General features: G+C 35.8%; 1 protein-coding gene and 1 long non-coding RNA gene across 2 annotated transcripts in view; one reads left to right on the top strand and one right to left on the bottom strand.

Annotated features, from left to right (window-relative positions):
* LOC143068051 (acyl-coenzyme A amino acid N-acyltransferase 1-like) overlaps positions 1 to 27,700 on the top strand; it is a 56,064-nt gene that overhangs the window by 3,182 nt on the left and 25,182 nt on the right. The window contains exons 3-6 of the mRNA XM_076241791.1: positions 15,046 to 15,256; positions 18,851 to 19,117; positions 22,224 to 22,381; positions 22,943 to 23,056. Coding sequence (XP_076097906.1) covers positions 15,046 to 15,256; positions 18,851 to 19,117; positions 22,224 to 22,381; positions 22,943 to 23,056 — 750 coding nt within the window. The remainder of the gene's footprint in view (positions 1 to 15,045; positions 15,257 to 18,850; positions 19,118 to 22,223; positions 22,382 to 22,942; positions 23,057 to 27,700) is intronic.
* Positions 157 to 10,280, bottom strand: LOC143068050 (uncharacterized). Its single transcript, XR_012976102.1, has 5 exons — positions 9,844 to 10,280; positions 9,346 to 9,412; positions 8,543 to 8,904; positions 645 to 711; positions 157 to 203 (listed from the first exon to the last, which is right to left on the bottom strand). It is a non-coding gene; the product is annotated as an uncharacterized LOC143068050 (long non-coding RNA).

The following is a 27,700-nucleotide window of genomic DNA, read 5'->3' as shown; positions in this document are numbered from 1 at the left end:
TGAAATAAAAAAATCAAAGGAGTATCCCTATTTGTCTAATCTTCAATGTGAAATAAAACAAGTATAACAATATTGTGTAAATGTACAGAAATAGAATTTGCTTCAAGTAACAGATGTAGTCGCACTATCTGGGCGTAAATAATAGTTGACTATGTATAGGGTTCTGGATAGTTTTATTAATCAATGAAGCATCAAAAGAAACCCTGTAATATAATATTACATTTAATAACAATGTATATAAATCAATTCTTTTAAAACATGTATTATATCAATCTGATAAATTTACGTAATATGTACATGTGTACTCAAAATAATTAACCAATTTACTGTAAAATACGTCACAGTTCATGAAGTTACCAAAATGTGCAATTAACCTTATCTAATCAAAATATAACTTTCTGTGACATCCGAAACAGAATTTAACTTGTCAGAAAAGCAAAATAGAAACATAGTTTCTCATTTAACAAAACATTATAATATACGAATTAGCCGTTAAAACTATAAACAAACAGTCTAAGCAAAATAAGCATTAATTAAGCCAATACCAAAAAGCAGTTAACTAATAAAGCTAAGCTAAGCTAAACAAAGCAAAATAACTAAGCTAATAAAATAATAAGCAACTACAAATGAACACTCATTCTTACCTCGTATGAGGTACAAAGGTTATGCCTCTACGTATATCTACATCATATGCAGAACTCTGTCAAATACCTGTATAACAAATACTAAATTATAGTTACTATGCACAGACTTATAAAGTACTTAAAATCTATCTATCGGAGACAAAAATATTATAAGGACTCTGAAAAGTATTTATCAAGTTAACATTTTACTCATTTACTCTCGGACTCATTCTGCTCAAATATTCGGCATTCAATACGTTTATATTTACTCTATTTATTTCCAGGCTTAAATTATGTAGCTCAAATGTAAATCAATAATGTGCCTGTTATAAAAGTTACGTTAACCTTTTAAATAGTTTACAACATTCATTCACCAATCACACGATACACATTCTTACTACGAATTCATGCTAAAATGGAAAGTTACTCATGCGTGAAATACTGATTAATCCGGTAATAAAATTACAATGAAAGTAAGATAAAGACAGAATATCTAAAGAGATAAGTAAGCAAACTGACCTGAAATAATCGTGGAATTCCTCCAATACAAATAGTACAAAATATGAAACAGCAAATAAAGTATATGAAACGTCTGTTCGGTTTGAACATCAATCCACAATTAAATATAAACTGAATAGAAATAAACCGCCAAAAGATATATAACCAATGAAATAGCAGAAAGTGTGCGGTCAAATCAAGCGTAAAACACTGACCATCAGAATAGTAGAAGTGAGTAACAATCAAGGCCGAACTAGTCAATCGTCAAAGAATTAGGAATTAAATCATCTTTATTAAAAGCAAATTCAAATCGGAAATAAAATATACATTACAAAATCATAACGGTATTTATTCAATCGTGAATAAATACACGCTAGCACATACTCCTCCCTGATCTGAAATGACGTCCCGTCATTTGCTCTGTGGAGTTTTCACAATAGCTAAAATCGTCTTTGCTGCTTCTGTTTGTAGATCTCCAAATAAGTTGGTTCCTGCTAATGACGTAATACACTGGATCCTCTGGTACCAATCCTTTTCTGTTACCAAACTAGCTGAATGCGATGTATCATAATTACCTGACCGCATCCAAGCTGGTTTTCTTCTTTCCCTGGTAGACCGTCTAATAGTCTGAGAAGATGACGACGAACTGTCTTCAGGTGGATTCTCCTGCTGTTCTATGTCATTTCCACTATCTAAAGCGCTTCCCTGTTCTTCTTCGGAATCTGTCTCATCAACTGTCGTAACTGAATCAGCCTGAGAAAGGGCGTCCCCATCAGATCCTGAAGCTTCTGTCTCTATTACCTCATTTTGCTCTCCTTGCTGCGATGTTAAATCTGTAACGGATGGGTTACTGTCATCATCAGCATCTGAATGTATAATGACCAATTCAACTGACTCCTCATCAGAAGATTCATTCTGTCTGTAGTCCTGAATTGGTACTGGTCTATCGGGTATCATTGTAGGTGGTACTTTTGTTGGCTTTCTTTTTCTTAGTGTCTGTACTGGTTTGTTCTCTTCATTATGCTCATGTGTTTCCGTGATGAATCCTACAGGTAGTAAATGGTTCCTGTGCAAATTTCGCTTCTTTCCACCACCATGTTCTTTTTGCACTGTATAAACTGGAATGTCTTTATTTGGTTGATCAAGAACGCGGTAAGAATCCTTTTCCCATTTGTCAGATAGCTTATGTCGTCCTTCAAATGCGTTGATTCGTACCAGTACTCTGTCTCCCTTCTGTATAGTTGCACCACGTACCTTAGTATCATAACCTCCTTTCTGTTTCAACTGAGATTTCTTCGACATTTCTGCTGCAGCCTTGTGTGCATACTCTAGTCTATCTTTGAGGTTGTTGATATAGTCTTGACTCTTTGCTTTCTTCCTTAAACCAAAAGCAATATCTACTGGTAATCTCGGATTTCTCCCAAACATCAAAAAGTATGGTGAATAGCCTGTTGAATCGTGTCTGGTACTGTTGTAGCAATATACCAATGGTCCAACATAAGCCTTCCAGTCTCTCTTCTGTTCAACCTCCAGGGTTCCAAGCATACTCATTAATGTCCGGTTAAACCTCTCGCATTGTCCATTTCCTTGTGGGTGATAACTGGTGGTGCGGGATTTTACCATTCCTGTTAACGTACAGAGTTCCTTAATAAGCTTAGACTCAAATTGTGCTCCCTGGTCTGAGTGAAGTCTTTCGGGAAGTCCATAGTGAACAATGTAGTGGTTATACAGTGCTTCAGCTGTTGTTCTTGCTGTCATATTCCTTGTTGGTATAGCTTGTGCAAACCTGGTGAAATGGTCCGTAATTACTAAGACATACTGTTGTCCTCCCTTCGATGGTTCCAGGGTTAGATAATCCACGCATACAAGCTGTAACGGTGCCGTGGTCTGAATACTTACCAGAGGTGCTCTGTGATTAGGGATGGTCTTCCTCCGTAAACATCTGCCACAGTGTGAAAGCCATTCCTCTACATCTTTCGCCATACCTGGCCAATAAAAGCGGTCCCTGAGTAGTGATAAAGTCCTATCTTTTCCCTGGTGTCCTATATCATTGTGGTATGCTTGTAAAATGGTGGTGATAAGTTGTGATGGTAATACAAGTTGTTTCTTCACTTCATCTTCAGTATTAACTACTCTGTATAGAATATCATCAATAATCTGTAGGTGGTTAAATTGTCTCTTCAATATGGGTTCTCCTTTATCAGGTTTCTGCTGTTTTTCTACCATCTCTATCCAACGTGTTATCATCTTGTCCTGTTGTTGGGCTTTCTTCCAATCTATGATGTCAGTGGTTGATGGTCCATCTAACACGTTGTTCTCTTCGTCCTGAACTAAGTTGGGGTTAATGGCTAAACATTCTGCAAAAGGTGTTGGTACAACTGCATCACAGATGGCACGTACGGAATCAATGTTGATGTCTGATCGATCTTCAGAAACTGGTAGCCGGCTGAGTCCATCTGCATCTGCGTTTGTTCTTCCAGGGCGGTACTTGATGTTGAAGTGATAGCTGGCTAAGTCTGCTAACCATCGGTGACCTGTAGCATCCAGTTTTGCTGTTGTCAGAACATATGTGAGTGGATTGTTATCTGTCCATACCGTAAATTGTTGTCCAAACAGGTAATCTTTAAACTTATCTGTAATAGCCCACTTCAATGCCAAAAACTCCAATTTATGTGGCGGGTAGTTCTTTTCCGCTTTCGTCAGACCCCTGCTAGCATAGCTAATAACTCGCTTTTCACCTTTCTGTTCCTGATATAAGACTGCTCCTAATCCAATTCCCGAAGCATCCGTGTGTAACTCAAACGGTAGAGTATAATCGGCATATCCTAAAATAGGTGCTGATGTAAGTAGTCGCTTCAAGGTGGCAAAGGCTGTCTCTTGATCTGGTCCCCAGTTCCATGCTATCTGTTTCTTGGTCTTTCCTTTGCTTCCTTTCTTACCTGTTGGTGATGGCATCAAATCAGTGAGAGGTCTACTAATCTGGCTGAAATTCTTGATGAATCTTCTGTAGTAGCCTACAAACCCAAGAAATCGTCTGACATCCTCTGGCGATGTTGGTTTCGGCCAAGTAGTTACTTTGTCTGTCTTCTCTGGGTCTATCTCTTTTCCTGCCTCTGAAACTATATGACCAACAAACTTCACCCGTCTCTTAAAGAAGGAACACTTCTTTGGCGCTAGCTTTAAGTTGACTTGCCTTATTCTCTCCATCACTAGCCTGAGGTTCTCCAGATGTTCGTCATACGTCTTCCCAAAAATGATAACGTCGTCTATGAAAACACAGCATATCCTCAGATTGTAGTCGGCTAAGCAGTCCTCCATCATTCTCTGGTAAGTGGCTGGACTGTTGGTTAAACCAAACGGCATCCTGTTATACTCATAAAAACCCAATGGACCGACTGTAAAGGCTGTTCTTTCTTTATGTGGCTCATAGATCTCAATCTGATGGTACCCTGATTTCATATCTACGACCGAATAGTACGTCGATCCTGCCAGACAATCCAGAAGTTCATCTATTCTTGGAAGTGCATAACTATCCTTTTTTGTAGCGTTGTTTAGCTTTCTGTAGTCTACACACAGGCGCAGGCTGGAGTCTTTCTTCCTCACTAATACCACATTGGACGCAAAAGGACTGTGTGATGGTCTAATAATTCCCATATCCAGTAACTGCCTCAAATGTGCCCGTACCTCGTCATATGCTGTTGGTGGTATGTGGCGGTATCTCTCTTTAAACGGTTTATCTTCAAGAAGGTCGATTCTATGCTGCACCGTGTCGGTGTGACCCACATCATCATCCCTCTTTGAAAAGATGTCCATGTACGAACGGATAAGTGTACGTCCTTCCTCAAATTGTTCATCCGTGAGATTACTTTTGGTGAATTCCATCTTCTCCATAATACTTACCTTTTCATCATCTTGTGTTGTTGGTTGCGATGGTTCGATGGTAACTGGTTGGATCTCACATATTATGGCTCTAGGTGGTATACTTACAGTTCTGGTAGTTATGTTGGAAATGCGTATCTTCACCGGTCCATTCTTTCTGTGTTGGTAGCTGATTAATGTTGGTTCGATGTCTAAGTCCTCGTGATTTTTTGCAAGTAAAGACGACTGTAACATTGCTGGTGAATCATGATATGGTATTTCTTTGTCTAAGTAGCCGGTTAATGTGATGTATGAATTTGGTGGTACTGTTACAGACTTGATCTCACCACTTCTGATAATTCCAAGACGGTTGCTGTTCTTTGTAAGTTGTTTCTCTCTAAGTATGATGCATCTTAACGCTAGGTACCATGGTGTAGTCAAGCTGCTTTCCTGTAAAAATCTAGCTCCTATACTTACCTTAAGTGTATCTATGATGGTTGAAAGCATGTTTGTTCCTAGTAGCAGCGGTACCTGTTTGTTGTATCTACTGTCTGGTATAACTAGGAGTATACATGGGTATTCCTGATGGTGACCTGGTATCTGTATGCAAGTTTCAGTATAGCCAAGGTATGGTAACTGTTGCCCATCTGCACACTCTATATCTAGCAAGGTTGTTATGTCCATTAATGGTGTCTGTATATACTGGTTGAAGAAAGATTGGCTGACTGTTGACACTGTTGAGCCGGTGTCTAATAAGGCTGATGTTTCCATACCATTTATGTTCATCTTTACTTCTGTTGGCTGACCAAAGAGTCCTGGTGGTGTCTTTACCCGACTGACTTTGGGAACCTTGCTGTTCTCTAAACCTATGGACGTTCCCCCTGCATAGGCTTGTTGGAGTTTAAATGTTGCTGACTATGATCCATTCTAACTTTGCATCCTATCTTCAGATGTCCTGTCTGTCCACATCTCCAGCATTGGTAATCTCTATCTGGATTATCTCTTCCTCCTCTGTAGTTGTTCTGTCCTCTACCTCTATTCGAATTTCCTCCTCTACCTCTATATCCTCCTCTATTTTGTTGTTGTTGTCCAAACTGTGGTTGCTGTTGCCATGGTGATGACTGATTGGGCTGCTGCCATTGTCTCGACTGATTTGGTGGTTGAAATTGTGGAGGTTGTGTATGTTGTTCCTGATGGTTCCATGGTGCTTGCTCCCATCTTTTATCATTACAATCCAGTCTGGTATGTATCTGATTAATCAAACCTTTGATCTCCTGTAGACCTTCGTCTTCAGGTTGGGTTGTTATAGCCTTGTTTATGTGTGTCTTGGTCTCTGCTGGTAGTGTTTCACTTCTGCTGCTATGATCGCTCTCTATCTGCCTTAAAGCTACACGTAGTCCATCAAAATCTCCAATGGTATCATATTTATGTCCTGAAATATCCTTCAAGTGTGGTTTTAATCCTGTCCAAATCATTGCATGAAGCATGTTATCAACATCTTGTCTCTGTACAAGTCCTCTATCAACTGCTTTTCCAATAATTCCTTCCAGTCTACAACTCCAGGCTGTTACACTTTCTGTTGGTCGTTGTCTTGAACCATAAAACTCAGCTAAAAGCTCTTCTTTCTTGTCCACACTTCCATATATGCTATCAAGTTTCTGGATTATAACTTTTACAGTTGCGTTGAGTTCCAACCTCATAGCTACAAGTCCTGCTTCCCCTCTTAATGATCTTCTTACTGCATTCAATATAGCATCTTGCTCATAATTCTGCTTAAGTAAACACTGGACTTCATGTCTCCATAATTCATAGGTAGTGTCGCCTGCCTTTGGTTCTGTTCCTGAAAACCAGGTTATCTTTGGTGGATGGTTCATCATCATCTTGGTCACATTAACTGGTTTAGGTGGTGCTACAAGTGAATGTGGTTGTAAATTAGGAGCTGGTTCTGGTTTCTGTTCCTTGAGTGCTCCCTGTGACGTCAGATATTCCATCATCCAATTCTTTAAGTCCTCAGGGGTATCAGCTTTAGGTTTAGCTCCCATCTTTTCAAACATCTCAAAAGTCTTCATCATTTCAGCTGTAGGCATTTTGGGACTTGCTGGCTGTGCAGTAATAATTTCTTCTTCCTTGAACTTATGAGCCATGTTGAGGAGAAATTCCAGTTTGAAAATCCAGAACAAAATCAAAATCTAGTCGGCAATACGGAAAACTGTATATAAAAAAAAATATGCGCGTACAAAATATCCGAGTATAGCTGTAACGGTCGAATAATCAGCGTATAATAAGCCAATCGAAAAGTACGACAACTACGGATAATATATATCTATATCGAGTATACTACATGTACTATAACGCACTGTATAAACTATAATATACTCAAGTCAAAGTCTAAACTGTCCACTCAATACCAATGATCAGTCTGGGATAGAAATACTCTAAGTATAGACCAGGTAGTAATAAAGATCACTAGCACTACCCTAAAAGTAACTGTATAGCTGGCAGAAACAAGTCTCAAAGATGGTAACTGATAGTACAAACAACAAACTAAGATCTCACTCAAGTGTAAGTGTACAAGTGTTAGTAAGTATGTGCAGAGATATGGATGGGTTCACATGCAAAGGTATAAGGAATGGTATCACCTATATAACATGCACTATAACTCTATCATACACCAAGATTCACACTAAGTTTATCAATATCAAACTTATTTATCACCTATGTCAGTAATCAAAAAAAATAATATATCAAAAAAAAAATTTCTAAGTCTGTGCTGAAAATTCTATGTAAAAAAAATAATCAACAATACAACACAAACTAGACAGCTAAGTCAATATTAGTACTAATCACAATGTCTAATAATTCTTATGTACATGTAACTAACATCACATCTCAACCGCATAATCATATAAATGTTGCGCAAAGTTGCAACCTTTGTGGTATAGTATAAATGAAAAAAAAAAAATTCAATCACACAAATGTAATGCGTGTATGCTATGTTCAAGTGTAATTGTGTATGCAAAGTCTCTATGTGTAAAGGCTTTAACTCACAAAAGTGTATGCGTGTATGCACTATTACCAAAAACAACTATTGGTTGTGACAAAATTAAATAAATTGCAAACTATTGTTAATTCGCAAATCAGTGGCTTGAGAATTCAATATTAAATTTTCAAACAATCAATCAATGCACGTTGTCACAATGTTTATGTTTATACAGGATGTGTATGTACTTCCGGTTGACCTTGACCTGTATTGACCCAGTCTGACCTCGAAGGGGGTGGGGGTTGTGGTCCGGTGGTCAAGTATCAATGTATAGTTAAAGTGTAAACATACATGTACATTTAATCAATCAACACCAAGTGATGTTCAACATGAACCTTCAATGATTGACAAGTGTTCTAAAGTGTCTCTAATCTATGTGTAAAAATACAAATGAAAAATCGTCGAAATTTTCAAAGACAATATTTTCAAATTTCTCAATAAATTCTGAATAAATCGCTACTCAATACCAATAGTCATGTGGTTAACATACATATGAATCAATTATAAATGAAAAGTAACTTACAAATACAAGAATAAACACAAAATATCAGGTCCTTTCTTGAACTTGTGCACAAATTTCCATGTGTTGTTTTCGTACTCGAGTACCGGAAATCGAAATGTCAACAATGGCCAAACTCGGTTTCGAATTCTAGAATACGCCGGCCGGAGCTACGGTTCACTGTTTCTCTCACTTGGAATATTCCGGTCGGAGCCAACGGATCCTTTTTTGATCTTTTCTATCTAGATGTTTTGTCGTGAATCCTTCACTATCCACCAAATAACGTGGGCGCCAAAATGTAGTCGCACTATCTGGGCGTAAATAATAGTTGACTATGTATAGGGTTCTGGATAGTTTTATTAATCAATGAAGCATCAAAAGAAACCCTGTAATATAATATTACATTTAATAACAATGTATATAAATCAATTCTTTTAAAACATGTATTATATCAATCTGATAAATTTACGTAATATGTACATGTGTACTCAAAATAATTAACCAATTTACTGTAAAATACGTCACAGTTCATGAAGTTACCAAAATGTGCAATTAACCTTATCTAATCAAAATATAACTTTCTGTGACATCCGAAACAGAATTTAACTTGTCAGAAAAGCAAAATAGAAACATAGTTTCTCATTTAACAAAACATTATAATATACGAATTAGCCGTTAAAACTATAAACAAACAGTCTAAGCAAAATAAGCATTAATTAAGCCAATACCAAAAAGCAGTTAACTAATAAAGCTAAGCTAAGCTAAACAAAGCAAAATAACTAAGCTAATAAAATAATAAGCAACTACAAATGAACACTCATTCTTACCTCGTATGAGGTACAAAGGTTATGCCTCTACGTATATCTACATCATATGCAGAACTCTGTCAAATACCTGTATAACAAATACTAAATTATAGTTACTATGCACAGACTTATAAAGTACTTAAAATCTATCTATCGGAGACAAAAATATTATAAGGACTCTGAAAAGTATTTATCAAGTTAACATTTTACTCATTTACTCTCGGACTCATTCTGCTCAAATATTCGGCATTCAATACGTTTATATTTACTCTATTTATTTCCAGGCTTAAATTATGTAGCTCAAATGTAAATCAATAATGTGCCTGTTATAAAAGTTACGTTAACCTTTTAAATAGTTTACAACATTCATTCACCAATCACACGATACACATTCTTACTACGAATTCATGCTAAAATGGAAAGTTACTCATGCGTGAAATACTGATTAATCCGGTAATAAAATTACAATGAAAGTAAGATAAAGACAGAATATCTAAAGAGATAAGTAAGCAAACTGACCTGAAATAATCGTGGAATTCCTCCAATACAAATAGTACAAAATATGAAACAGCAAATAAAGTATATGAAACGTCTGTTCGGTTTGAACATCAATCCACAATTAAATATAAACTGAATAGAAATAAACCGCCAAAAGATATATAACCAATGAAATAGCAGAAAGTGTGCGGTCAAATCAAGCGTAAAACACTGACCATCAGAATAGTAGAAGTGAGTAACAATCAAGGCCGAACTAGTCAATCGTCAAAGTCCGTGAATATAAAATACGAATAGCACCACTCATAATTAATTACAATCCGTAATTAATCTATTTGAAAACGAAAACACAAATATGAATTAGGAATTAAATCATCTTTATTAAAAGCAAATTCAAATCGGAAATAAAATATACATTACAAAATCATAACGGTATTTATTCAATCGTGAATAAATACACGCTAGCACACAGAAATAACTACATTTGTGTATGTCACTAGTAACTTATTTAATGAGTATGTGGGTAATTAGTCCTATAACATATGACCTCCAGAGCATTATTTACTATTTCTATTTACTGTTCTGATATTTTTTTTCCTATCAATGTGTCACACTTCGCATTCAAAAAATGAAAATATCAGTATAAAAACGTTAAAAATTGAATAAGAATGTGAAGTCATATGTTTATAGGACTAGTGGGGTATAAGAGCTTACAACAACAGGCTCTTCATAATCATTTGGCTTGAAAGGATACTAGTAGTCTGTACTCTTGAATTAGAAAAATGTAATTGCAAGAAGAAAAAAAATACACATTAATTAGAATACTTTAGATCATTTAGGTAGTCTTTATTTAGTATGTACAAAAGAACAGCAAGTAGTCATTGGATATTGTAGATCATATAAATAGTCTTGACCTATTTATTATTACAAAAGAACAGCTAGTAATCATTGGATATTGTATATCATTCCAGTATTCTTGACCTATTTATCTGTACAAAAAAAAACCAGACAGTAGTCATTGGATACTGTAGATCATTTAGGTAGTCTTGACTCTTGACCTATTCATTTGTATTAAAAAAATAACCAGCCAGTTGTCATCTTCACTTCACACACTCATATACGAATATCAATTATATGCTTACGAGACATGTTGCAATGTTCAACTTATTACGGTATGTGAAAATCAAGACTTGCATAAAAAATATCCCAATATTAGAGGCAGTGGCGTCATTTTTCCTCAGAGCTTTCAGCTCTTTGATTTTTTATATTTTATAAGATATCAGTATATTATTTTTTTTTTATCTTATAAACTTTATAAGATGTCTTATAAAGGATGTGTAAGATATCTTTATAAGATAATATATATACCATTATTATTAATTATAAACGATATCTTATAAAATTGAGAATGGAAATGGGGAATGTGTCAAAGAGACAACAACCCGACCAAATAAAAAACAACAGCAGAGGGTCACCAACAGGTCTTCAATGTAGCGAGAAATTCCCGCACCCGGAGGCTTCCCTCAGCTGGCCCCTAAACAAATATATACTAGTCCAGTGATAATGAACGCCATACTAATTTCCAAATTGTACACAAGAAACTAAAATTAAAATAATACAAGACTAACAAAGGCCAGAGGCTCCTGACTTGGGACAGGCTCAAAAATGCGGCGGGGTTAAACATGTTTGTGAGATCTCAACCCCCCCCCCTATACCTCTAACCAATGTAAAAAAGTAAACGCATAACAATACGCACATTAAAATTCAGTTCAAGAGAAGTCCGAGTCTGATGTCAGAAGATGTAACCAAAGAAAATAAACAAAATGACAATAATACATAAATAACAACAGACTACTAGCAGTTAACTGACATGCCAGCTCCAGACTTCAATTAAACTGACTGAAAGATTATGATTTCATCATATGAACATCAGGCACAATCCTTCCCATTAGGGGTTTAGTATCATACCATCATAACATATATGAGAAGAACATAACCCGTGTCATGCCAATAACTGTTTTTAGAATAAATGTGTTTAGCTCCGATGCAAAGACCTTATCAGTGACTCAATATTAACGCCAAAATATGCAATCTGTAATGACTTGACAACAGTATCGTAATTATATCCCTTCTTAATAAGTCTATTCAAAGGTTTTGTAAGTTTCTGAGGTGAATACTGACACCTTTGTGCTTTATAAAGAATATTTCCATAAAAAATTGGATGTGAAATACCTGAACGTATTAGAAGTCGGCATGTTGAGCTATATTTACGAATGATGTCTTTATACCGATGATAAAATTTAGTAAATGTTTTGACTAGTTTGTGATATCGAAAACCCTGGTGTAACAATTTTTCAGTAATACATAAATTTCTCTCGTTAAAATCTAAAACATTGTTACATACACGAGCGAATCGTACAAGTTGAGATATATAAACACCGTAAGATGGTGACAAGGGAACGTCACCATCTAAAAACGGATAATTAACGATAGGAAATGAAAAATCGTCCCTTTTATCATAAATTTTAGTATTCAGCTTTCCATTATAAACTATATGAAGTATCTTGTAAAGTTAACTTAGTTTATTAGATATCTTGAAGTTAGAATGAAAAGTAAAACGATTTGCCATACATACCACTACAACATTTTCAAGATGAGATATGTAGAAGCTTATTTTGAACCAAAAACAAAGGTACAAAGTTACAAACATAGTCCTTAATCATTGTAATTCCATGTTTTGTAACAGTGCAAATGAGACAACTATCCAATCAAGTCACAATTTATAACCATCAAATAATGAATGTTACCATTTTTATTTAATTTTTTGCCTACATATACAGTACATGTAGATAAGGAGAAACTTTAAAAGCAAAAATGATCAGCAAGAATAATAGATCAACAAATAAAGTCAGATAGTAAAAATCATCATCCAGGTATTATTATTTGTCTTTAGAGCTAATTTCCTAATGCTTGGAGACAAAACCTTTGGTTGACTTGCTTGCTTTGTTTGTATAAATGTTTACTTTATATTAAGGTTGACATCTTCAAACAATACATGTATATATATATATATATTAGGCATAGTTAAACCTGTGTATGTAATATATATAAATGTGATTGGAAGTGATCTAAATTACAATTGTACAATGTACAAGCAAAACAAGCAATCTAACCAAAGTCTTGCTCTACATGCATTAGGAAATTAGCAGTAATGATATTATAAAATGTATTACACATTACAGAGTAAGAAATCTGCTTGTGTTATCATGATCAGTTACGGGTATGTTACATTGAATACAACAACAAGTTTTGTTTTATCAATCAAGACATCTTGAGGAGAACAACTACTGTTAAAAATAAAAGTGCACAAGTAGATGATGAGTTTTTTTTTTATTGAAACTGAAACTATATGGGTCATTTTCAAAAAATGTCGAATTTTCAGTACACCCATGCTAAATTTTTTATTTCTAATGGAAATTTCAGTTGTAATGGTTTAAATGAAAGCTTGTCGGATTTGTGATTCAGAACAATAATAATAAACACACCTTACATCTATTTTGATAAGATTAAACTGCATTTAAGGCCGATTTTGGGGGTATTTGTGTGCGTACATTGTCAGAAAAACACATTTCAAATGATTTTTTTCCGATTTTCTGATCGCCTTGATATCTGCAAAAGGGACTTTTTAAGAACGTTAATTATAATTCTAACGAAAAATCGTAGCTTCTTTATCATTGTATGTAACAGATTATCTACAAACTAAATTCAATCAGCGTACAGGAGGTTCATGTCTATCCTGTTACCGCTACTTAAATCAGTCGTTAAATTATTCTCCCTATGAATATTGAATCAGTCAGTGTTGATTTTAAAAATGCAAAGTAAACTTTAGATTTAAAACGCCTCGTTTCTTGAACGACAGTGTAGAGAAAAGAAATTTCAAGACATTTAGTGAAAAAAAAGAGCGTACTTTTTTTCAGGTCTATGCTGTTACCAACCATTTTGATTAATTACACTAACAGTATGGTTGTAAAAAGTGCAATAACGTGTTGGAAACCAAATTCACAATAGAAAACCATACATGTAATCACTTCACCAAAGGGAGTAGTTTTTTCACAACAGCAATCAAAAACGAAGAAATTTGTCTATCCTGTTATGTCTATCCTGTTACTATGGTTGCTATGGTTACAGTAACAGATAGACAATTATAGACAAAAACGTCGTTAATTTTTTTATCTTAACATGTAGGTGGAAAACGAATGAAATATTTCATTGTTTGAACTCATCTTAAGGTTATAACGTCTTAATCTTCCCTATTAAGCATTTGCAGGTGCAATACTGATATCGGTAACAGGATAGACAAAAAGGTAACAGGATAGACTTTTATATAGTGATATATCAGAAACGTACGTTCCTGTTACCAACGAAATAAAGAAAAAAGTAAATTAACTTATGAGGGATTTACTTGATGTTGGGTTTATTTGAAAGGGTGCAAAAAGGCCGAACAATATAAATTGCTATCTTAGACTTGCATTACCGGTGGTAATTTTTACAACCTTTGAAAACCAATTTTTAGAGCCATTTTTCAGTACAACCTAGAAAATTGGCAAATAATCTATTATTTTACAGAATGAATATATATAGAAGTTTATTCTCTTGAAAACCATCTAATTGGTAATGTAAAACAAGCTTAACATTTTATCTAAACCTTTTCTTAATAACCCAAAATTTCTTTTGAAAATGGTAACAGGATAGACAAAATATTGTACCACCGATCAAAAAATGTTTCAAGATATTCTTGTATGACATCATTAAGATTGCATCTTTAAATATGTTGTTCTTAAAGTACTGTTTGTTTTGATTTGCTTATGTAGAGGGTTGTTTGAATAAGTAACTTTTAATAAATTTTTCAATTTCAAATTCAACATTTTTTGAAAATGACCCATGTAGGAAAAGGGGGACAACATACATGTAGTGTATTCCCAAAGATAATGAGTGAGTGAACACAATCACCACTGTTGTATTATTGAAGAAGAGCTTGGCGCCACTCATGTCTTATAACTTAATTTTGCTATTCTAGTCTTTATTATACTATCTTTTAATTTCATGTCGATTGGTTTGAAATGATATCAACATCTGCACATACTAAGATGATGACTACATTTGACCTATAATTATTTAAACTAGGATATAATTTTGACCAGATCAGACATTTAAACACTTTTTTAGATGCCAGACATTTTGATATCACCAGAAAATCCTCTAGTTGATGATAAATTATGGGTCTTGATTTGTGGACTAGAAGCATACCAGAAAACAACTGTAAAAGCCTCGACATTTGAAGGAAATTCTAAATTTTCATCATTTGCTTGTTACACAGCAGATAAAAATGGATCAATATCTTTGGCACATCACTCATCACTGTCAGGAACATATACAGGTATCATAATATAAAACCTTGTACAAAAAAATGAAACAATGAATGTCAATGATACAAATATCCAACAAATAAGGAGGCTGTAATAAACAAAAGGTACTGTATTGCTTCCAACTATGAGCAAACCCTATACCCTATGGTAAGGTGTAAAAGGCTTCAGCATGACAAAATAAGAAACAATTTAAAGTAGAAAACCAATGGGGTCCATAGTACACGGATGCCCCACTCCCACTATCATTTTCTATGTTCAGTGGACCGTGAAATTGGGGTCAAAACTTTAATTTGGAATTAAAATTAGAAAGATCATATCATAGGGAACATGTGTACTAAGTTTCAGGTTGATGTAACTTTAACTTCATCAAAAACTACCTTGACCAAAAACTTTAACCTGAACTTTGCACTATCATTTTCTATATTCAGTGGACCATGAAATTGGGGTCAAAACTATAATTTGGCATTAAAATTAGAAAGATCATATCATGGGGAACATGTGTATTAAGTTTCAAGTTGATTGGACTTCAGCTTCATCAAAAAACTACCTCGACCAAAAACTTTAACCGGACGGACGGACGGACGGACGAACGGTATCACAGACGGACGGACGGACAAATGGACGGACGAACGGAGGCACAGACCAGAAAACATAATGCCCCTCAACTATCGTAAGTGGGGCATAAAAACCTAAATACATGCATGGCAAACAGCAACCAATGACAAATATACATCAGTGTTCTACCCAGATATTCCATTCAGCATCCGGGTAAATAGGGGAAATTGAAATACCACCTTGTTTCTAAAAATTATATCATCACACCCATAACAGAACCTTTAAGAAAACCACTTCAGATAGCATCACATTTAAGATGATGCTAAACGGGCCTGGGGAGAACACTGATACATTAAATGCTCTAGACTAGGGACAGGCATACACAGAATGTGATAAAAATGAGTTGGAAAAAGATAAACTTGTCAGATTGTCACCAAGATGAACAAAATCCTTATTGAAATACAAAAACCCAAAGTACTATATAAAAGAGTACTTACAGGTTCTGAAAGCTAGTCTAAAGCCAATTTCATAAATGAACTACCCTTATGAAACTGAATTGTTTGCCGCAAACTTGCAGCAGACTTGCTACAAGCTTGCGGCAAACAAAAAATTTGCAGGAACACAGTAAATCGTGTTTGCAGATGTTTGCCGCTAGCTGTAAACTTTCGGCAAACATTGCTGCAAGCTTGCGGCAAGTTTGCTGAAACATCAGTGTTTGCCCTAAGATTGCCAGAAAGTTTAAAATAATAAACAATGTTTGCCGAAAGATTGCAGAAAACTTTGACCATTCTATATGTTTGCCAGAACATTGCAGGAATTACACAATATTGACTGGGCATGCCTAGTTGTCACTTCCTTGGTGCTTACAATTTGAAATTGTGGCTAGGTCATGTAGGTTGTGTTTGGAAATGCATTTCACATATAAGAGATCAAGGAGACATTTTGGTTCAATAATATGGGATAATCAGTATGTAATTTTGTAAGTACAAATGATTCATAGAACTGCATGTTTTAATAAAATAATTAATGTTATCATTATAATTAATTATAAGAAAGCAACTATATATACATGTGTGTGTGATTGAAAAACTTAAGATTATAAGTTTGAATTTGTAACTGATGTACTGCACCATCATGACCATGTTTATTAAGATTAAGTTAAATTATGTAATGCAATTATTACCTAGCTTTATACTCAACACACATTTGAGATTTTACCTTTTTCATTTTTTAATACAGGTATATTATGTCATTTGAGAATGACTCCTGCCCCTTTTTCAAAACTCAAATGCATGTATGTATTTCCTTAAATCTCATGAGTTTTCAAGAATTCTTTCAATGACTGTTTGTATAAAGACAGGAATTGACCTTTTAAAAATGTTGCTGTGTAATTTGAAAGAGATAAATTGAATGTGTCTACAAACATGACATTGTATATGTGTAGTTCCTGCAAGTTTGCCGCAAGTTTGCAACAAACAATTGGCGCAAGCTTGCGGCAAATCTAATTTGCATAATTATGTTTGCAGCAAGCTTGCCACAAACTTCATTTGCATTGTAAAATGGTTGCGGCAAGTTTGCAGCAAACGTTTGCTGCAAGCTTGCGGCAATGTTTGCTGCAAACTTGCGGCAAATGTTTGCCGCAGGGCTTATTTTTCGGTAAGGTTATGTTTTCCCAGACTAAAGGTGGTGTTGTTTACATCTTTGTTGTTTGGTTTTGGAGAATAGATGTCTCATTGCCAATCATATCACATCTCCTTTTTTATACCAATGACTCACTGGACAAATGGAAAGATAGTTCATTAAACATATAAGTAAAGTTCAACTACTTTTTTCAAATAAACATTTTTAGCTTCTACACTAAAGATCTTAAGTTCAAATTGAATTATGTCTCACTTCTCTGAAATGAAATGATGTTTATGTTTGTCTATTTAAAAAATATGTAGTAGCAGGTACTTATAGATAAAATAAGTACTCCCTGTTTACTCAAGGTCACTTCTGGTTGATATTTTTCAAGGTCATATGCGACCCAACATTTTGCTAAAGAGCCTATGGGTATTAGATATACCAAGTTGGAGTAATAATCAATTAACCTAAAATTTAACATTTTCAGGGACAATAACTCCTAAAGATCTCATTGGATTGTTTCAGTCCAAACATATCATATCTTCATCACAATGAGGCAAACATTTTGCACTACTTCTTTTTATAATGTATATCTTTAAAAGTGAAAGAGAAAATCATAAAACAAGGAACAGTCAAAATTTAGAATATGACCTTGACAGTTGACCTTGACCTCAATCTTATTTAAGGGAACCAAGGACCTCAAATCAAAATGCTTTAGGTCTCTATCACTTACCATTTATTCAATACATTTTAGACCACTTATGACAAAAACAGAAGGGGAAATAAGTCTCTGATTGAGTTTTCATGTTGTTTTGGTCAAAACTGGACAAAACATCCTGAGGATAGAACAAGAAATTTGGTGAAATAAATTTGTTGATTTCTTTGAGGGTTACTGATCCGGAGGAGATGCAAGAACAACAAAAACAGTGTTTGGGACAAAAAATATAACTCTTACAATAAAAAGTCTTTGACTAAACAGGGTCAATTTTAAAAGCGCAATAATTGTTTAATATACAAATTATAGAATCGTCATCTTGTGAAACAAAATTACAAACAAGATACAAATTTGGTGGAAGAAGAAAAAAAATTATCAGAATAAATACAATACAGAAAAAATTAAAGAACTTATAACATGAATTAATCCATCTTGTATACCAGAATTATGTTTCTGTACGCCTGACTCATCAGTGATGTTCAAATAAAATAAGGTTATATAAGTTATATATACAATTGTGTTTTAGGATTTGATTCATATTTATCTTATAAAAAGCACATTACTTTTGTATCAAAGTATTTAGAATTAAAGCATTGCTGTTAAGATCATAGAAAGATATTTAAAACCCACATTACTTTTGTATCCAAGTATTTAGAATTGAAGAATTGCTGTGAAGATTATAGAAAGATATTTAAAACCTTTTGCATTTTAGGTATCAAACCAATGGGATTATTTTGGAGTATGATACAAGATCCTGGACAAGAACCTGCAGGAAGACGATATATGAAAAGGACAGTAAAGACACCACAGGAAGTGACAATAACTCTTTATGAAGGTCATCTAACCTTGGAGAATATTCATTCAGATAAATTCAAACCCTTAGCAATCAAGACAATAGAGAGGTTATTTAAAAGAAATGATGTAACTAGAGTAGAAATAAAGCATGACAGACTGAAAGGAACACTCTTTATTCCCCCAGGTCAGTAAATAAAGTCCTATTAGTAATTTTATTCATGTTCATAATATAGGTATGTATTATTTCCCTCTGTAAAAAACTATTCAGACCATTTACAAAATCGTAGTGCTTTGAGGTTAGGGAGCTACCATTTGATTTTTATGGGGGGGTGGGCTAGGATGAAATTTGAAAAAAATAGGCAGGACAGGAGTTTTGAGTAAAAAAAAAAAGGCAGGATGAGACACTTGCAAAAAAAAAAAGTCAGGATAAACTAAAAAAAAAAAGCAGGACCGAACAGAGTGAAAAATAAAAAGGCAGGACAGGGATTACAGCTAAAAAAAAATGCAGGACAAAATTTTTCATCCTAGCCCCCCCCCCCCCCCCCCCCCCCCCATAAAAATCAAATGGTAGCTCCCTTAACAAAATTGTATATATATTGAGTAAACACCCTGAATTCCTGGCCTAAAAATTTAAGAAATCGTTAATCAAGGATTTTCCTTAGATTCTACTAACACGTAAAAGGTATCACTAGGCCACTGAAAGCTGAATTTTTAGTTTAGTCCAGGTGTCCAAGTTGTCTAGAGCGCTGGACACAGTGTAGGTGGTGTTGACACAATGCTTCTCTTGTCTGACATTTAGAGTAATTATGAATATAATATGTGTTTTCAGCTGTGTATCACCTTCAGGAGTGATTCAATGGATGGATCTGTCGTAGAGTTGTCACTTGTTGAGGGTATGCATGCACTGAAACCGGGACCGGACCGGACTCCGGACCGGGACTTAGGTAGCACTCTACAGTTAGGTGTGTAGTTCCTCATTTTGGTCCCTGTGGATTTTTCAAATATGAGAGCTAGTGTGCAATAAAAATAATTTTTGGATAGCTGAGTACTAAAATAGCCTTCGTATTGGGTTTATATGAACATAAAGATTATGTAATATATCATAATATAGGCTGTTTTCTGTGTGACAGTCCATATTTGCATGTCCATACCATATATTGGTCCGGCAATTATTGTAATCTTTTTTCCAACTTTTTTTCGCACGAACTTTGTCATTAGATTTTACGAAAAAATGAGGCGAAAGACACCCATTTTTCATTTGATCATTAGGAAGATAAATGTCAACAGTTTCTAAAAAGGTACCACTCAAAGGCATTGAAATTCTAGTTTGATCCAAATTTTGGGGATATATGACATGTTTACCCCCCCCCCCCCCCGCCTTTTTGCAATATTTTTTGTTAAATAAATGAAGAATGTTGCCATGGATATACACATAAAAGGAATTATTTTTCACCCTTTTAACTTTTGAAAATCAAATCTATGGAAGATACTGATTACATACATATGCACATGTACAACACAAACAGTTAGGTTAATGTATTAGAAATCCAGGAATAGGAAATGATAAAACATTTTGTGGCTCATTTTTAATTTTATTTTCTAACTGTGGAGTGCTACATAACGTATGAAACCCGGACCGGATGCCGGACCCGGACTGGATACCGGACCCGGACTGAATTATTTTGACCTATTTAAGGATCTTTAATGCAATTAAAATTTATTGACGGTCAGGTGAAGCAATTTAAATTTATAAAGAAGAATAAAATCAATTTGTATCACAGATGAAATGAATAATATACAATAAAAAGATAATTCAGTTTAATTGGAGTCTATTATTTAAAATATGTATTTAAATAATTCTCCAAGTGTTTGATATTGATATTTGTGCTTGAAGTTTTTGTATCAATCAGTGAATATTAAGTGTTTTATATGACTTAAATGATTAAAGGATCTTTCATTGTGATTATGTAATGGGTGTTGGTTCTGTACGTTGTAATTGCAAGGAGATATGAGCACACGATCGAGTTAATAGAAAGAAAGATATGCATTCATTTGTCGGTATTATTTTAAGATCATTTTAAGGTTATTAGTCAAATTTTATTATCAATTGTTAGATAAGTAAAATTACTTAAAGAAAATGTTTTTTTATTAAAGAATTTCATAAAAAGTCACGAGAATTACATAATACACAACTTTAAGTTTAACATAAGAATGTTCACTCCTCTGTTTCAAACATCTGTTCAGGATAAAACTAAAATAGTCGTCAGTTACTTTTGGGAATAAAGAATTTTCAACCAATTTTTTTTGTTGGCTTTTACGAAAGGAAATTATTTTATCTTTGTTTTAGCTCTTTATTTTGCTACTTGACGTCTTGTTGCTTGTAAGAGCAATTTTAAAAACCTATGACTCAATATCATGATTTCAAATCCCTGCCAGGGAAGAACAAATATTTGCTTCTGCAATTTGCAGATTTAACATTTTTGTGCTGACATTTGGAATCGTTATATATCTATAATACTAAAATAACGAGGTCCAATTTGTCAGACGTCATCACGTAAAAACGATGAATCAAAGAATTCAAGTTTAAATATAACTTATATAGTACAATGGTGTTGATTAAAAATTACACCACTCTAGGCCCATTTGTTTTTCACGTAATTAATATTGCCATTAATTAAGAAGTTCCGGGTCGAGTCCGATACCAATACCAATAATATATTCACCTGTTACCTTTTACCTATCTGTACGTTGCGCATCTGACAAGCGCACCACCAAACGGTGTATTTGGGATTTTGCTATATACACGGGTCATAATCACAGGGTTAACACTACTAAATTCAATCATTGTCACATTGTTTCCTATTGTAGTATTTTAATCAGTATGACTTTCTAAGAAGACAATACGAGTACTAAAAATTTGGACTTAAAATATGGCGTATAGGTAAAGTTTTCAATTTTTTAGCCGGCATGACGTAAAACAGTGGTTATTTATAACTAATATGGGACAATGCTGTTGATAAAAAAAATAATCCATTCCAGGCCCTTTTGTTTTCCAAATCATGAATATTACCAATATTAGATGAGTTCCAGGTCGACGGGTTCCAACAGAAAGTGTTTGAAAGCAGGGAAAACTGTGCATCTTATAATCGGCATGACTTTATCAGATGACAATACCAATACTAAAATAGGGCTTACGCATAGTTATATACTTTAATTCAGTCACGGACCCGCGATATCACGGGTGTGTTCTAGTTTATATATATATTGTGTGTTGTCTTTGTGTATTCCAGGGCATGGTCCATTTCCTGGAGTGTTAGATATGTTTGGTACTGTTGGAGGTCTAATTGAGTTCAGGGCTGCCATGCTGGCTAACAAAGGATTTATTACATTTGCTTTATGTTATATGAGTTCCCATGAAGTTGAAGAAATTGAGACATCATATTTGCAGGTATTTAACAAGATGAAATATACATTGTATTATAGATTGTTAATATCAATTAAGATACTACATGACACTAATCTCTATGTGTAGAAAAAAGGTTTATTTTTATGGTGTCAAATTCATTATTACAGGCGCCATGAATGTTACATTCTATTTTAGAGTGACAAAACTAGAATCTTTTATCTGTAGAATATTTCAAACTTATTGCAAGTTGAACAACAAGTGAAATGTTTTCCATTGATCAGAACCATCAGAAAACATTAGGTCACACGACTCGCTTCATGACTGAAAACAAAATAGCGTAATTGATATTAAGAATTACTTTTATCTGAATTTTTATATCAATTAACATATTTAATTGCACTGACAATATATATTTTCAATTATGGTTGAAGATATCAGATGATAAACAGAAATATTACATTACTTTTTGAAAACAACTCCATACATGAAAATGTAAGTTTTCCTTAATAACTTTATTAAGAGACTTTTTGAAGGAAAATATTTTTTTCCATCAGTACATGCATCACAAACTCGTATAAAGTATGAGCATATTTATATTTACAGGAAGCAATTACATGGTTCTGTAGTCATCCTGACATTATGAAAACAGGTATAGGAATATTGGGAGTATGTAAAGGGGGAGAACTAGCACTTTTATTATCTACAATTTGTACACAGGTAAAATCAAATTTTTAGAATTAAAATTTAGTTTTGTAAATTAAATACTCACCTTCATAAATTTAGATATCAGTCCACTCGCTGCATTATTCAACCGGAAACCAGCCAGAAAAAGAACCATGACCCCGTGACAACCTCTCCCACCTGACACCTGTGCTTCCTAAACCTTCATCATTTATTCCTTAAAATGCTAGGCACTAAGGGGATGAAGGGGAGGGGGAGGGACCTCTGATTTATGAAGGTGAGTATTTAATTTACAAAACTAAATTTTAATTCTAAAAATTTGATTTTTATTACATTAAATACCTCACCTTCATAAATTTAGATAACAGAATTTAACGAAGCGCTGAATCCCCATCACTAGGAGGAGGAAAAACAACATGTTGAGCAGCAACTAAAGGCCCTAAAGAATAGAGGTTGTCACAATGAAGAGGCATGGAACGTAAATAATGGTTATAAAAGGCACTATCAGACCTCCAAAAACCAGCTGACATGATTTCCGACATAGAGGAGGAATTAAAAATGTTCCAAGAAGAGGCTAAAGCTCTAACTTCATGTGCTTTAACTTGATGTTTAACTAAAACTTCAGAAGAAGCAGACTTATAAGCCAAAATGACAGTATTGCAAATCCAGGTAGAAATGGTTTTAGCAGAAATGTCAGAAATTCCTTTTTTAATAGGAATGAATAACCTAGAAGAACCAGCAGATCTTAATTTAGCTGAAGAAGCTAGGTAAACAAGCAAGGCTCTCACTGGACACAAAACCTGATTATCCGCCGTGGGAGGTAACGCAGGAATAGTAATTAAACCAGAACCTTTATCAGGTAACTGGTTCTTTGCTAAAAAAGATGGATCAGTGAGAAGAGTAACTGAAGACTTATCAGCCGCAAAGCGGAGACAAGACTCAGAAATTGACAAGGCATGAATCTCACTCCTTCTGCGACCCGTAGCCAAAGCTATCAGAAAACAACATTTATAAGATAAAAATTTCAAGGAGGCTGAATGTAAAGGTTCAAAAGGTGGGAACTGAAGAACCTTCAAAACTAAACCCAAGTCCCAAGAAGGAACCAAACGCCTTTGACGAGGTCTATTAAGGCAAAAGTTTTTTATCAACAAAGACAAAAACTCATTGTCACCAAAATCAGAGCCTCCTGAAAGTGATATTGTTCTGGCTATGGCAGATCTATATCCCTTTATAGTAGAAGGAGAATAACCCTTTTCTTCAAAAAGATGAAGGAAAAAATCCGCTAACTGTTGGACAGTAACTGTGATAGGATCAATCTGTTTCGACAGACACCAAGTACAGAAAATTGACCATTTGGAGTCATACACTGCTCCTGTAGATTGTCTGACTGATCCTGAGATACGCTTGGTTGCTCCCTCAGAAAAGCCTCCCTTTCTGAGGGAATTCCTGACAGTAACCAAGCGTGCAGATGGAGATTCTCTAGACCCTGATGCAATTTTCTTCCTTTGAATTGAGACAGAAGATCCTCTCTTAGAGGAAGACAAAGAGGCTTCGCACAACACAGAAGTAGTAGTTCTGAGAACCAAGACTGTCGTGGCCAAGCCGGAGCAATAAGAATGGTCTTGCAAAGATCCCTTTGAATCTTGTGCAAGATCTTTGGAAGAAGACGAAAAGGAGGGAATATGTAACTGAACATTCCCTTCCAAGATAGGGTAATAGCATCTACTGCCCAGGCTTTCTCGTCTGGAATGGGAGAAACGTAAGTCTCCAACTTGTGATTCAGACTGGTGGCAAAAAGATCTATATGAGGACGATCCCAACAAAGAATGATCTCCCGAAACACTGATGGATGAATTTCCCATTCTGTGTTCACTGGAACACGGGAACGGGAGAGAGCATCCGCCAGAAGATTTTGACTGCCTGGAACATGTCTCACTGACAGAATTATATCGAGACTGTGACACAGAAGAAGAATTTCCTTGCTCAGATGATACAGAGAAAAGGAATGGGTCCCTCCTTGATTCTGAAGATAAGCCACTACTGTGGAGTTGTCCGTGGCAACCAGTAGTGACTGACCCTGAACCACAGCCTGAAACTGACGGAGAGAAAGGAACACAGCTCTCATCTCTAGCAGATTGATGTGTTCCTCCAACTGAGCACCTGACCAAAAGCCTGATGCTGTCCTGCCCTCCAGATAAGCTCCCCAACCCATCAAACTCGCATCTGTGAACAGAGTTAGGCTGGGGTCTGGAGGATCCAACAAAACTCCCTTCCGAAGATGTTTTTCCTGAAGCCACCATTGAAGATGAGGTAACAACCGAGGAAGAATTGGAACAGGTGCCTCCCACAACTGAGAAATTGGGTGCCAAAACTCCGACAGATACCACTGGATTGGACGAATATGTAGACGTCCTAGTGGAATGACGTCCATGATCGAAATCAAGAAACCCACCAGCTGAAGCAATTGACGAGCTGGGACAGATGAAAACTGAGTCAGAGCATTGACTAACTGACGTACCTTGACTACCTTCTCTTCTGGAGGAAGCACTAGACCCAAATCTGTCCGAAAATGTTCTCCCAGGAAATTGAAACTCTGACTGGGAATTATCTCTGATTTTTCCCATGAAATCAAAAAACCCAGTCTCAGGAGTAAAAGGATAGACAAATTGGTGTGTTCCTCCAAAAGAGATCGGCAATGATTCTTGATAAGAGAATCGTCTAGGTAGGAGTGAATGAGTACTGCCTGAGTATGAAGATAAGACACCACCGTCTGAAAAATCCTGGTTAAAAACTAGGGGTGCAATAGCCAGGCCAAAAGGCATAGCCTTGAAACTGTAAACCTTGTCTGCCCAAACCAGTCTCAGGAAATGACGAAACTTGTGAGAAATTGGGATGTGAAAATAGGCATCCATCAAATCTAGAGAGGTTGTCCAAGTTCCTAGATGAATAGTCGACCTGATAGACCTGTTGGTCTCCATTTTGAAATGTGGGACCACTAGATACTGATTGAGAACAGAAAGATCTAGAACTGGTCTCATTTTCCCGTTCTTCTTGGGAACCAAGAACAGCCGGGAATAAAACCCTAGATGAAAAGGAGGATTGACCTCCTCCAACACACCCTTCTGTATAAGAATGTTCACTTCGTCTTGTAACAACTGATTCTTTTGAGAATCCTTTGTCACTGACAAATTGATTGGAACAGGAGAAAGAGGAGGCTGTTCCAGAAACTGAAGTTCCAATCCCCTCCGTAAAATCGAAAGTACCAACTTGTCTGAAGTTATCAGAGCCCATTGATCTAGAAAGTGGGACAACCTGCCCCCCACTGGAAGAAGAAGAAGAGGAGAAGTATAGTTTTCCTCAGATCATGTGTGCATGAATCGTCCAAGAATCTTACATCAGTGACCTTCACATCCACCTTGACCACAGGAGGGGCCTTATTCAACTCCTCCTGTAACTGCTCTAAGGAAACAGAGAACAACTTGTCCTTAGACAAAGGAGAACTGACAAGTCTCTGCTGAAGCGCTTCAGAGACAGTTGATTTATCAAGAATCTCCTGTCTCTTAGTAAGAGTAAAGTTGGCCACAGTACCAAGAAGAAGGAATTGAGACATTCCAAGACTCTTGTCTACCTGAAGCAGCATAGACCTCAAGTCTGAAAATTCCTCCCCTTTGTCCTTTAAAAGAGACCCAGCTGCTGACAAAAAGTGCTCAGCTGTCTCAAGAACAAAAGTCAAACACCTCAGATTATTCTCTGACTTGACATAAGAAGCTTGAGAAAGTCTGAGGCCATCCAAAGGTTTCGAACCAAGTAAACTAGAAAAAGCCCTGTCAGAATTAGGAGCCGACATACCCAAGGAAGATCCATGGATCTCAAAGTCCTTAGATCTATATCTCCCTGGGTAAGAGGCAGGTCCGAAACCAGAGAACTTACTACCACCAGTTTTGCTAGTGTTAGCAAGATTCTCAGCCAGAGAAGAGTTTACAAAAGACAAAGCAGTTGTAAAGTGCCCCGACTCTGGAAAAGAATAATACCCCTTAGACTCCGGCTTGACTATACCTGAGCAAGCCATGAAATCCGAAGGAGTAGAAGAAACCCTAGGTGGAGACGACATGGGCATATCTGACATATCCCTGCGAATCGAGTAGACCAGACTCCTAAGGCAATCAGAATTGCCTGAAGAAGGCTCCTTAGGAATGAAAGCATCTCCCTCTGTGCTTACTACACTGTCAACATCTGAAATACCACCTTGGTCATCCAAAAGTTACCCTCCTGACTTCTAGGAGCCAAAGACACCGAGTCGTCTTCCAACAACTGTCTAGGAGGTCTGGGAGGATCCTGTACAGGATCCTGAGACAGACCCCTAGACTCCATTAGATCAAGCCTGTTACCAAACTCCATAAACTTAGCATTCACAGTAGCTTGAATCTTGTGTATGGACGTGGTAAGAATCCTCATCTCATCCTTCGAAGAGGATGACTCTGAAGAGGGTCTACCACCAAACCCCTGACCAGACCAAACTGATTGAGCCGAATACGGCTCAAAGGGTTGGGGATAAGGCGGCAAGTTGGGCATACCCATAGGCATGGGAGGGTAGGCAAAATTCATGGGCCACCTAGTCCTGGAAAAGGGGTCACTCCTGATGCCAGCTGGTAGAGTCTCCGGCCTGCTTGTCGTGCAAGA

This window comes from Mytilus galloprovincialis, chromosome 3 (genome assembly GCF_965363235.1).
Source record: "Mytilus galloprovincialis chromosome 3, xbMytGall1.hap1.1, whole genome shotgun sequence".
NCBI lineage: Eukaryota > Metazoa > Mollusca > Bivalvia > Mytilida > Mytilidae > Mytilus > Mytilus galloprovincialis.
Note: the sequence above shows the minus strand (reverse complement) of the source record. Positions and strands in the feature narration are given on the sequence as shown.